This window comes from Xenopus tropicalis, chromosome 8, assembly GCF_000004195.4.
Source record: "Xenopus tropicalis strain Nigerian chromosome 8, UCB_Xtro_10.0, whole genome shotgun sequence".
In the NCBI taxonomy this organism is placed as follows: Eukaryota; Metazoa; Chordata; class Amphibia; order Anura; family Pipidae; genus Xenopus; species Xenopus tropicalis.
Window position 1 is genome coordinate 115,326,252 of NC_030684.2, and position 13,082 is coordinate 115,339,333.

Sequence of the window (13,082 nt, forward strand, 5' to 3'; positions counted from 1 at the left end):
GCAATGGCCTCGATATTAGAGCAGTATGAGAATGACTTGTCCCAGGCTAGCCTCTCCAACCAGGGCCGGAGCCCGGATATCCCGCTGTCTGGTAAGGAACAGTATATACAGGCATGGGTTATGGGAGAAAGCGGGGGCACGGCTGGAGGCGGGGGTGAAGGGGGACCTGCCCATACATTTCCCTGAGCCCGCTGGCAGAGCTAGTGAGAGGGGCGCTGGGCCGGTATTAGGGCAGTGAGAGGGGCGCTGGGCCGGTATTAGGGCAGTGAGAGGGGCGCTGGGCCGGTATTAGGGCAGTGAGAGGGGCGCTGGGCCGGTATTAGGGCAGTGAGAGGGGCGCTGGGCCGGTAATAGGGCAGTGAGAGGGGCGCTGGGCCGGTATTAGGGCAGTGAGAGGGGCTCTGGGCCGGTATTAGGGCAGTGAGAGGGGCGCTGGGCCGGTATTAGGGCAGTGAGAGGGGCGCTGGGCCGGTATTAGGGCAGTGAGAGGGGCGCTGGGCCGGTATTAGGGCAGTGAGAGGGGCGCTGGGCCGGTATTAGGGCAGTGAGAGGGGCGCTGGGCCGGTATTCGGGCAGTGAGAGGGGCGCTGGGCCGGTATTCGGGCAGTGAGAGGGGCGCTGGGCCGGTATTCGGGCAGTGAGAGGGGCGCTGGGCCGGTATTCGGGCAGTGAGAGGGGCGCTGGGCCGGTATTCGGGCAGTGAGAGGGGCGCTGGGCCGGTATTAGGGCAGTGAGAGGGGCGCTGGGCCGGTATTCGGGCAGTGAGAGGGGCGCTGGGCCGGTATTCGGGCAGTGAGAGGGGCGCTGGGCCGGTATTCGGGCAGTGAGAGGGGCGCTGGGCCGGTATTCGGGCAGTGAGAGGGGCGCTGGGCCGGTATTTGGGCAGTGAGGGTGTTTTGGCAGGGCATGAAGCTAAATCAAAGGGACTCCAAGTATAAACCGTAAATAAAGATGTGCGTAACAAGATATTATGTTCCTGTATATCTATGGTATGTTCGGATGGCGATGCCCTGCAGCTTTCAGCCCCCCCCCCTTAGAAGTAGCTCTGTGTGTCTTCATCCTTAGGGTATTGACACACGGGGAGATTAGTCTCCAGTCATAAATCTTCGCTATTGCAGACGACTGACATTTCTTAATAAAATGTCTATACAGTATTACACATTGTTTTTAGGTAAAGCTATGGGCTCTTTTATCTAGATCTTTGATATTCAGAAAACTCCCATAGAATCCATTTTAAGCAAATCATTTATATTAAAATTAAATTATTTGCCTTACCTCATCTGGTAAGGCATTATAATATTTTTTGGGGGGGGCTGTGGATGCATATCCGGTTTTAGACTGTATTTTTGATCTTTTCGTACAAAGCTTTCCTGATAGACTATCATTAAATACTTTTCCCACTTTTTCTCATTTCCAGGTTATGTAAATGCTCGTCTAGAGAAAGAAATGCCCATATTTAACAAGCAAAGGATTGATTTCACCCCTCCGGAGAATATCAACAGCCTGTTTGTGTGTAGTAACCAGCTGTGTATGAGCTTGGGAAAAGACTCCATTCTGAGGTAAAGCTATGATTAGTTGTTCTTCCCCATACATGCAAGGCCACTGGTACACTGGACATTTAAAGAGAATAGGGAACTTACAGCATTTAGACCACAATTCTCTTTGAGGAGTCGGGCATGATCAAAAATAAACCTCTCCTTCTACCCTAAATCAGAAGCTCGGAATTTGTTCCCATGTCTTTAAATCTAAAATTTCAGGAGTCAAGACTAACAAGAATATTTAGTTCACCCTTTTGTGTGTTGAGGGCCTAAAAGTAACTGCAGAAACAAAAGAATTACAGAATAGATAATAGTGGGCATTTGTGAATATTGAGAACTGTACAGGGCCATCATGAGTAATTGTGAGAAGCCAAACTAGTAAGTTAGCAGGACATTCTTTTGAGGGGGGATGCGGGGACCCAGTCTTCGGAGCCCCCTGGACGGTGGACTTCACCAAGTAATATAATGGGACGCCAGTGAAAAAAATTCCCTGCTCACCTGTTTCATTCTGCCATATTATACCAAAACTCCAACCCATTCTCTGCTTAAACTCCACCCCAATCCATTTGACACAGAAATCTTATCTTTGCATCTCTTGGGCTCCCCTCTCTCACATCCCCCACTGGCAGCCCTAGAATTGTGCAGAGCAGATACATGTGCTGTGCAATTCAGACAAATTACAGTGATGTGCTGAGCTAAGTACTGGTAACTTTTTTTTGTTGTGTTACAGTGCATTAAATGTATATAGAATGATTTCAGAGTAGAAAATAATAACTGGTTACTTTTTATTGTTCCTGTAGAATAGATTTGATGAAAGCAGACCAGCCCAATCAAGTGGACCTAGGGCGTAAAGATGATTTCAGAGTCCATAAGATTTTCTTGGATCCCACAGGTAGGTAAATATGCAGTGGGCTTTATCTCAAGCATTTTACTTTTGTGTCTTCTTTTCACTGATTTCACTGTTGGAAAGGGGGATTAGATAGATGTGCAGAAAAAAATGGCATATAAAGCATTATTATTATTATTAACATTTATTTATAAAGCGCTAACATATTCCGCAGCGCTGTACAATAAGTGGGTTTCATACATTGGACATATAGAGTAACATATAAAGCAATCAATAACCGATACAAGAGGTGAAGAGAGCCCTGCCCAAAAGAGCTTACAATCTACAAAGCATTAGAAATAAATAGCCAACTACTTATGTGGCAGATTGCTGAAGGTCTGCTTTTTCAACAGAGTGCCAATATAATTGATTTGTATGTGTAGGGCCAGCTTAAAGAAACAGTAACACCAAAAAATGAAAGTGTATAAAAGTAATTATAATACAATGTACTGTTGCCCTGCACTGGTACAACTAGTATGTTTGCTACAGATTCACCAGTTTATATAAATTAGCTGCTGTGTAGCCAAGGGGGCAGCCATTAAAGCTGGAAAAATAGGAAAAGGCACAGGTTACTTAGCAGATAACAGATAAAACCCCTATTATACTCCACAGAGCTTATCTATTATCGGCTATGTAACCTGTGTCTTTTCTCCTTTTTTCCAGCTTGAATGGTTGCCCATGTGGCTAAACAGCAGCTAATTTATATAAACTATAGTAGTATTTCTGAGGCAAACACACCAGTTGTACCAGTGCAGTAGTACATTATATAGTAATTACTTTAAAACACTTTCATATTTTGGTGTTACTGTTCCTTTAAATCTGCTTGACTATGTATGTTCTTATGTCTGTATTGAGTCAAATACATGATCTTAGTTGTATGTTGTAGATAAAATGTAAATTGGTATATTCAATGTGATAAAAATAAATTATTTATATGTGAAAAATTTATATCTTTTTAGGTTCTCACCTCCTGATCTCTGTGAGTTCCAGTGAATGTCTCTATCTTAATCGAAATGCCCAGAAAGTGAGAACTCTTTCTCGTTGGAGGGGTCACTTGGTTGAAAGCATTGGATGGAACAAGCTTTTGGGCAATGAAACAAGCACTGGGCCAATCCTTGTTGGAACTGCTCAGGGTCTGATATTTGAGGCAGAAATTTCTGCCAGTGAAGGTGGCCTTTTTAGCACCAACCCTGACCAGTACTTCCGAAACATTCACACGCTGGAGGAAGAGACAGGTCCTGTCCCCGTTTGCTGTCTGGAAATAAATCGCGGTTATGAAAATAGGTTTTCTGTTATTGCAACAACTCCCAAAAGGCTATTCCAGTTTGCTGCTAAAATACCTGAGGGAACTGAACAACAGGGTTTCACTCCCCTTTTTAACCAGCCTGTAGATGACCTTCCTAGTATCCAGGAGTTTCCGGGAAGTCTTGGTTATAGCGAGATTGCATTTTATACTCAGAAGCTTCGTTCCATTCCAAGTTCTTTTGCTTGGATGATGGGAAATGGAGTCCTTTATGGTAACTTGGATTTCTCTCGCCCAGACTCCATACTGACAGATGTGCAGGTCTGGGAGTATCCATCCAGTGTTGAGAAGCCCATGTCTATTGTGCTCACTCAGTTCCATTTTCTGCTTCTGCTTCCTGACAGAATAAAGGCAATTTGCATTCTTAACGGGCAAGTGGTTTTTGAAGATGTTTTTACAGAAAAGTTTGGGCCATTAAAAAAGATGTTAAAAGATCCCAGTATAGGTCAGATCTGGATTCATACAGAGAGAGCAGTGTTCCGATACCATGTGGAGCGAGAGCCGAGAGATGTTTGGAAGATGTATATGAGCATGGGCAAATTTGACTTGGCCAAGGAATTCTGTAGGGATCGGCCTGAATGCATGGATACTGTGCTGGCTAGTGAGGCTGAGCACTGCTTCCAGAGCAAGAAATACATAGAAAGTGCCAAGTGTTATGCCCTCACCCAAAAATACTTTGAAGAAGTAGCTCTGAAATTCATTGAAGCCAAACAAGAAGAAGCCCTCATGGAGTATCTGCAGAAGAAACTGTCCAACCTGAAATCCTCTGAGAAAATTCAAGTCACTTTGCTAACAACATGGTTGACAGAGCTCTATTTAAATCACCTGGGCATTCTAGAAAGCGACACCTCAAAGAGAAGCTTTTATTTAAAGGCCCGGGATGAGTTCAGGGCATTCCTAAGCAGCCCACGAAACAAAGAATGCCTCTTCAACAACCGGACTTCAATACATGATCTCTTGGCCAGTCATGGAGATACTGAGCACATGGTGTATTTTGCAGTATTAATGCAAGATTATGAAAGAGTAGTTGCCCATCATTGTCAGCATGATGATTACAACGAAGCCCTCAATGTCTTATCAAAGCACAAAGATGAGAAACTGTTTTATAAATTCTCCCCTGTGCTGATGCAGCACATTCCCACCAAGGTGGTAGATGCCTGGATTGCAATGGGCAAGAAGCTAGACCCCAAGAACCTCATTCCTGCTCTTGTTAATTACAGTCAGAGCGCAGGCACTCAGATCAACGAGGCCATAAGATACATGGAATATTGCGTTTATATGATGAAAGAAACTGAACAAGCCATCCACAACTACCTGCTTTCTCTTTATGCCCAGTTCCGACCCGATTCACTGCTTTCTTACCTGGAAAAAGCTGGAACGAATGCTAATCGGATTCACTATGATCTGAAATATGCACTGCGTCTGTGTGCAGAACACGGACATAACCGAGCCTGTGTCCATGTGTACAAGGTTATGGAGCTGTACGAGGAGGCAGTGGATTTAGCTTTAATGGTAAGTTACGTTTCTTTAACAGCATTTGTCTGTTCCCAACTGATCATAGTGCCCAGCCTAAAATAAACTTTTAAATAAGAATTTCTGTTAAACTTGTTGTAGGATGAAATATTCCATATATATCATTGACAGATTAGCATGGGGGATGACAGACAAAGAGCAAGTATGTAGCCCCAGGTTTACCGCAGTTAACATACATTTATTTGGGGTTTACCTGAGACTGCAGTTTTGAGACTAATCTGCCATCGAAGGAGGCTACTTAGGGTCCAATTACTGAATCCATATTTTAGTGCCTCTATGTACATAGTCCGTACTGTAAATGTGTGACAGACTGCTGGCAAAGTAAAAGACACAGTGACTGTCACATGAGACAAAAATAGGCAAAGAGATCTGAATTGAACCTGTAATGCTAATGGATTTTTGATTAGAACCAATAATAACACATACGTTCTTAGCAGCCTGCACACTCATAACCGCAAATGCTTAAATCCCTGGGGCCTGTCCCTCAGTGACTAGTTTTTATAGGACGAGCAGGACATCCCTGACCAATAGAACAATGTGTCAAACCTCTTCTGAGCAAAATACTCAAAACTTTGATTTGCAGTTGTCTCCTAACACAGAGAGGGGGCTTTGCATATTCTGATATATGTATCATCAGGTTACCACTATACACCAGGGTTTCAGATGAATATCATGTAGCCTATGAAATTGGTGTCTTTTTTTCATGTGCAACTTGGTAGTAGCAATTAAATGGGTGGTTCATGTTTAAATAACTCCTTATTATGTTATGGAATGAGCAATTCTTAGCAACTTTTCAATTGATCTTCATTTTTTATTCTTTATAGTTTTCAAATTATTTGTCTTCTTACAACTCTATCAAGCTTTTAAATGGGAATCACTGACCCCAAAAGCCAAAAAAACTAAAATTTTATTGTTATATTTTATTACTTAACTTTTTATTAACTTAACTATTTAGGGCTTTCCTATTCATATTCCAATGTCTCCTTGCACCACTGCTTTGTTGCTAGGGTAGTTTGGGACTCCTCCAGTTACATGGGAGTAGGACAAACAATAGGTTACCTGAAAGCAGTTCTAATGTGTAGCGCTCACTCCTTCTGAAAGCTCAGACTCAGGCACAATGCACTGAGATGCACACCAATATTACAGCTAGAAATACATTTGTTGGTTTAAAAATAAAATTTTAAATGGTAAAGTAAATTATTTTCAATGTAAACAGTGTAATTTAGAAACAAAAAGTATCCCATAAAATAATGACAAAATCCCTTTAAACATAGGGCATTGAAATGATAAGAATATAGGAGAAGAGGTCACATTTAGAAAAGCCCTTTCCTGAACCGTGCCGTATGACAGTTTGGAGGGTATTGTTAGTGTACTTTGCCAGAGACAAAAAAACTTCCTGTTTCTTCTTCTTTAAAAAAACTCAGGTGGATGTGGACCTGGCCAAGTCTTGTGCAGATTTACCAGTGGATGATGAGGAGCTGCAGAAGAAGCTGTGGTTGAAGATTGCTCGCCATGTGGTTCAGGAGGAGAAGGATGTGAAAAAAGCCATGGTCTGCTTGTCCAGCTGCCACCTCCTGAAAATTGAGGATATCTTACCGTTCTTTCCTGATTTTGTGACCATTGACCACTTCAAGGAGGCCATTTGCAACTCCCTTGAAGACTACAACAAACATATTGAGGAGCTGAAGAGGGAGATGGAAGATGCCACCCTGAGTGCCAAACGGATCCGGGAGGACATGCAAGAAATGAGAAACAAGTATGGATTAGTGGATCCGCAGGACAAGTGCACTTTCTGTGACTTCCCACTCCTTAACCGCCCCTTCTATCTTTTCCTATGTGGCCACATGTTTCACTTTGACTGCCTCATGCAGGTCGTTGTCCCTAACCTGCCGTCTTACAAACAGGTAAAACTGGAGGACCTCCAACAGAAGCTGGCAGCTGCCGTGCAACCTCCAAAGAGCCGCTCTCAGGCCAAGGAGGAGGACGCTATAAATCTTGGCAAAATACAGCAAAACCGCGAGCAAATAAAGGCAGATATTGATGACATTGTGGCCGCCGAATGCGCCTATTGCGGTGAACTCATGATTCGCACAATTGACAAGCCCTTCATAGATCCACAGAAATACAAGGAGGAGATGCTTTCTTGGCTTTAGCTTTACATTTTAGGCCGAATGTGAATATTACTAATGCACTTTTGGAATTCCATACCATTAATAATTTTACAGTGCTAACGAAGGAAGACTTGGGTAATTTGCACTGCTTTTGTGTAGTCTTTGTCATGGAACGGTTTCTTTCACTGAATCACTAGCGCTTTTTCTTTTTGTGAAACAATGCCTGTTCAGAGTGGGGACCGGTTGGCTTTATAAGCTGCAGGTAGTACTCCGAATCTCAGTACCGATACCTTGTACTTTCTCTTAAATTTAATTTTTAGTCTCTGTTTTCCAGAGAGTTTCAGTATACCCATTGGTCTGAATCGTCCCCTTTTCTTTCTCATACACTAGGTCTTTTATTTCTGAATGGTGAGGTTGTCTGAAATAAATGGCCTCCAAACGCCCATTGTATTTGTCTAAAGGCAAAATGAAGTGCACTTTGTTACTGACTGCTTGTATATTCTGCCCTACACTAAAATGCCACTGTTGTCTTTTCTTTCCATAACCTGAGGAACTAGCATGGTGTGTGTGGTCTGATGGCCAGACTGAGGTGTAAGGAAAAGATGTGGACGTAATGTAATAAAAGTTACTTCGGTGAGTAACATTCAATGTGTGTGCTGGTTGCTATGGGTTTTTTGGAACTGGGTCAAATGTTCAGTATCTGGTATGGATATATGTTCATCAAGGAAGTTTTAGGTGAGCTTCATGGTGATAAATTAAAGTTGTCTTAAAAGTGCCATAGAATGCGGCTCTATAGTCTGTTAGTTTCAAAAGGTATTTGTTTCAAGCATCTAGCATCATTCGGAATGTGGGCAACCCGTGGGGCAGAAATGACCTAGACATCCAATTTCTTGCAGAGAGACAAAAGTCCACTACAGAATGGGCATGGCTTTGCTTTCTCGCTCTCTTGGTTGTGTTTCTGACATGTATCCAGTCCATGCATGGGCAGTACTAGTTATTACATCTGTATAGTTACTGTACTAAAAGTTTTAGTCAATAAAATGTCCTCATCCCGGACTGTAATTCCAGCGCAGAAGCAACACTTTAAAAAGATCTTCTTACCCAGTGGGTTAGTGAACTGTGTATATTCTTTGTATTTTCTGTACTGCACCCATCACCCTTGAGCCTCATTTACTAATTTACTGGGAGAACTAAACGGTTTCACCCAAATTTTACTGGTTGCACAAATAATGTTAATTTTGGTAAAGGTGCAGTGTATAGCAGTGCAAGGAAAGCCCACCTCTACATCTACAGTGGAGCAGAGCTCCCACAATTAAGGGGGGGGGGGAATAGAAGCCTCTGTCCCCATATATCTCCCACAAAATTTTGAACCAGTTTTCAGTGGATAAAATGATACTGGGTAAAACAGAAAAAACATCACACTTTTTTGAGTGCAACAAGAAGTTTCAGCCTGATGTTTAATACTCTCATTCATGAACCTTTCATTACTTCTAATCTAAACCGGGTTGGTTCTTCCGTTGCTTCTATAAAATATATTTTGAGTAACTGTTAAAAAGAAAAAAAAAAAACATTCTTACCATCACTTGCTCTTTGCTGCACTGAATCTGCATTGGGGTAAGGGCAAATGGGCTAAAGCTGGTGATAATCTCCTGAACCACTGGCGCAATTCCCATAGGAATGAAGGGAGGCCAATTCCCAGCATTTTATTACCTGCCAAGCTGGAAAATGTCCATCTGCCAACATGCTTGTACCAGTTTGTCCCTTGAAATAACATTTGTGTCACTTGTAGCAAAAGGCACAGAAAAGATGTGACCACTGTAGGCTAAGATCATGTGATAAATCCCCAGACATGGTTTTATCTAAAAAAAAAAAAAAAAAAAAAAGATATTTTGCTACATTAACCTTAGCTGCTTATGACAGCGCATAGCCTATGGTCTCTTGCAGGATTTGGTAGTTGCCACAGACCCCAGAACCACATAATGGGAGGAATTGTCATCAGTTGGCATCACACCGTGGGAATCACATTTTTAGGTAACATTTGCAGTTGTGCACTTGTGTCCTCTTGTCTACACTTCCACATGTCTGTCCACTGAAAAGTTATAACTGTCAGATGCTTGAAATCTCTTATACTGTGACATTATCCTGGGATTTGGGTTGGTGGAAGGCTCATTTGAAACAGGAAGAAGACAATGGCTGAGTCAAGACAAGTGAAGCCCAACAACTGGTATATCATCATTAACCATTCCTCTTGTATTATATCCATTAGGCCAATATAGAGGCAAGCACTCAGGACTCTCTTTAACCCTTATAATTCTGCCTGTTAGGTGGTGTATGGGGCGTTCTCTATGGTAGGTAAAGCATTAAAGCTTTGCTACTTAGAAAGGGAAGCATGGAAACAATGCATTGAGTGCCACAAGCAGATTAAAGCAAAGCCTCCTGCGGTAATTCTGATTTTCCGGCCAGGAATACAGATCCTGAGCAAGGGCTGCATTTGGAATGAGAATGATCCAGGCAATGGGTGCCTGCAAAGCCCTGGCATTTGGAACTGCACAGAAGGACAGGGAATTGGGGTCCCACTGAGTTAAATAAATCATTTTCCCAGGCAGCATAATGCAGCGGGCTTTGGGCCATGGTTGGCCTAGCAAACATTTCACAGCTTGTGGATATTCCCTGAGTTTTTGTCATTTGCACACAAACTCCAACTTAATTAGAGGCCCTTGCTTTGCTTAGTGGAATTGGCTGGAACAAGTGTGGCAAATGTCACTCTATGGTCAAATGCGCAATGCAGGGGCTGGGCAGGTATCTTCTCTATAGTTGGGCAGGTGGCCTTATGAAATGCCCTTCATACGTTTTGATATGAACAGCCATTTCGGGGAACGTTGGGCTATTCGAAAATTGTACTCCATTGGGAAATGAAGGGGGAAATGCTTGGAACAGTATTTCAGTCTTCACTTTCTATTTACTAACACCAAGGCCACAGTTTGGACACCCTATGTATTACTGTAGTTCATCCTTTCTCAAAAACCTCTTAATATAAAGCACTCAGAGGGTCACTGTAAGTAAGTTTACACTAAATTTTTTCGGGTTTAAATTGCCTTTAAGACACTGGCAGGGATTAGGGATATGGATATTAGGGGGATGACAAGGAGTGCCATTTAGCCTCTAGTTACGCTCTGTGGCAGGTCTAACACGGTGTTCAGTGGTGGGTACTAAGGGCTGTAGTGACTTGTGGCCTCTCACGCTTAGCCTGCTGATTAGGCTGCAGCACAGGGCAGTGTCTCCATCTATAATGGGGTTGGAGGGTTGTAAATTTTCAGGCCTGTGGCCCCTGGCAGCAGTGCTTTCACTCTAGTGTGTAACACAAACATGATTGCACTCTGTGATGTTTTGTTGTGGTGCCAACTCGACTCTCACAAGTATCAGTGTTCCCTTGGAAACACTAGGTGGCGCTAAGGTATAAGCTGTGCAAAGCCATCCTTCTGTGTGACTACCGACTGGTCAGCTTTCTACTGAAAATCAATAGTCACAAAACTGCACACAGAAACACAAGCAGAAATGCCCCAACACAGCAAGTGTAAAATGTTTATTTCGGTTTTCCTGCTGGATCCAGAGGATCCGTGGATCGATTGTTTGGGCCTAGGGCCAATGTTTCCATAATAAGGGCCAACGCAGGCCATCAATAGAAGAGTTTTATCCATGCTCCATGGGATTTATATCCGTATATATTTATATACACTGAGCAGACCATCATTAAGGCCCACACCCATGCCAAATAAGTGGCTGTATCTTTCTAGAGTAAATGCTTTAGCAGGTGTTTTGCTCCATGTGAGGCTTTATTTAATATTTCTATGGGTTCTTCTATGATAGGGAGAGCTGTACTGCATGCTTAATATTTCCCTCATGTATTGGTCAATATTTGTATATTTGCTGTATCCACTCTTCTTGTACAGTGCTGTGGGATATGTTCTGGCTAGTTAGCTTTTTATTTAGATGCATGCTGCATGGCTGCACATAAATCAGTTCAGTCTGCAGCATGCATCTAAATGATTAGCAATGCAGGATGTGGATTCAATATGTGGCTGCTATTAAAGGGGCAAAGAGGCAATCCTAGGCGCTACTAATGTGTCAAAGAGAGGCAGAATATTCTTTTCCTTGTAGATTCTATTCATTAGAACATTTTAGCACAGGAAGCTTCTCTGAAATTGCAACAGAGAACTCTCTAACTGCCTGTTGCACTGGTGTTGGCAATGTTTGGCAATAACGACTGTTTGAGGGCAGTCTGGGCATCTAGAATTCCTCTTTCACTCAGCAAACAATAGCAATCATCTTTTAATGATGGGTCCCTGTACCAAAAATGGGTCTTAGTGCTGTTAGGGTGGGTCAGCGATATTCCCTCGAATATAATGAAATGTTCCCCTATAAGCAAAGTGGATTCTCTGGCTTCATTTGGGTGCACCGAGAAAAAGATTAAGAAACACAGGGATAGTGTGTCCCTAGGGAGTGCACAGGTAAATAAAGCCACTCTGATGCTGTTATATATAAGGCACAAAGCAGCAATATGAACTGTCCAACAAAGAAATGCTTCCCCCTCAAATATAGTGCTCGTAATTGCTCCCCAAGAAAACCAGTGCTTTTAGATCCCTGCACTAAGTCCCTGGCACTGCTCTGGATTGATTTTACATGCTCTCTACACTCACACTATTTAATTATCTTGTAAGGTACAAGCTATATTATTTAAAGTATGACTTTTATGACAGCCCAGGGCAATACATGCTATTAATACGGCACTGGTCCTCCCATTTTTTTTTTTCTGTTTTGTTTTTAAAGGCATTTCAAATTGAATGCATATGTAGCCACTAGGTGGCGCAATTGTATAACTGACTATACATGACTGAGCTTGTGTAGCGTGTAAATATGTTGATACAGAAACAAACTGATGTATTGCTGCTTTCTTGGGCTGCTCATGAGCATGCAGTAGAGAAACACAGAGCACCACCAATATTATTACTTCAGCTGTGATATAAAGGCCAAGCATAATCTACAACACACAACCTTTCAACTTCATTCATGTATTTGATGTGTCATTTGATAAAGGCTTTCTGGTAGGAGGGGCAAACAGATGGGACCCATAGAAAATGGAGTTGGAAAAGGACTCTACCCTAAGTAGTATGGGGGAAGGAGCCTTGGCTGGACTAGAAAGAACAGAGTAAAAGGCAAGAGGGAGAAGACAGGCAAAAGTCTGTTTTGGTGGGGTTGGGGGGCCCATTTGTCTACTAAAAGCACCAGAGGGCAGCACTGAGGCTGTTGGGCATGCAGCTAGGTTTTGTAAGTTGGAACTCAAATGGTGGAAGCAATGGTTTGGGCCCATGGGGTACTTTAGGCAACTGCAGCCAGCTTTGCTAATATAGTGGCAGTGCATGCTGGGGCAGGGGTGGGAAATAATCAGGGAATGCAGGGGCATTTGGTGAGGCTTGATTATGGGGGGTGCCCACCTCACCCAATATCTCTTATATGAGACAAGGGTCCCAGGAGGGAGAGGTTATTGTTGACTAATGTCATTGGCCCATCCAGCAGTGGATAAATGAAATGCTGCCGGCATGGCAGATAGCCCCCTTTTGTTATACCTGGGGATGGTATAGGAAGGGGCAGCCGACCTGCATATGGCTGAACTGTCGGGAGAAGTGGAACAAAGGGAAGACACATGAGAAGAG

General features: G+C 42.9%; 1 protein-coding gene across 1 annotated transcript; it reads left to right on the forward strand.

The window, feature by feature from the left end:
• Positions 1–8,012, forward strand: vps18 (VPS18, CORVET/HOPS core subunit). Its single transcript, NM_001127982.1, is given in 5 exon segments — positions 1–91; positions 1,418–1,559; positions 2,339–2,430; positions 3,384–5,239; positions 6,685–8,012. Coding segments are annotated over 5 exon segments (2,907 nt in total). The 5' UTR covers positions 1–3; the 3' UTR covers positions 7,414–8,012.
• Positions 8,013–13,082: the final 5,070 nt, after the last annotated feature.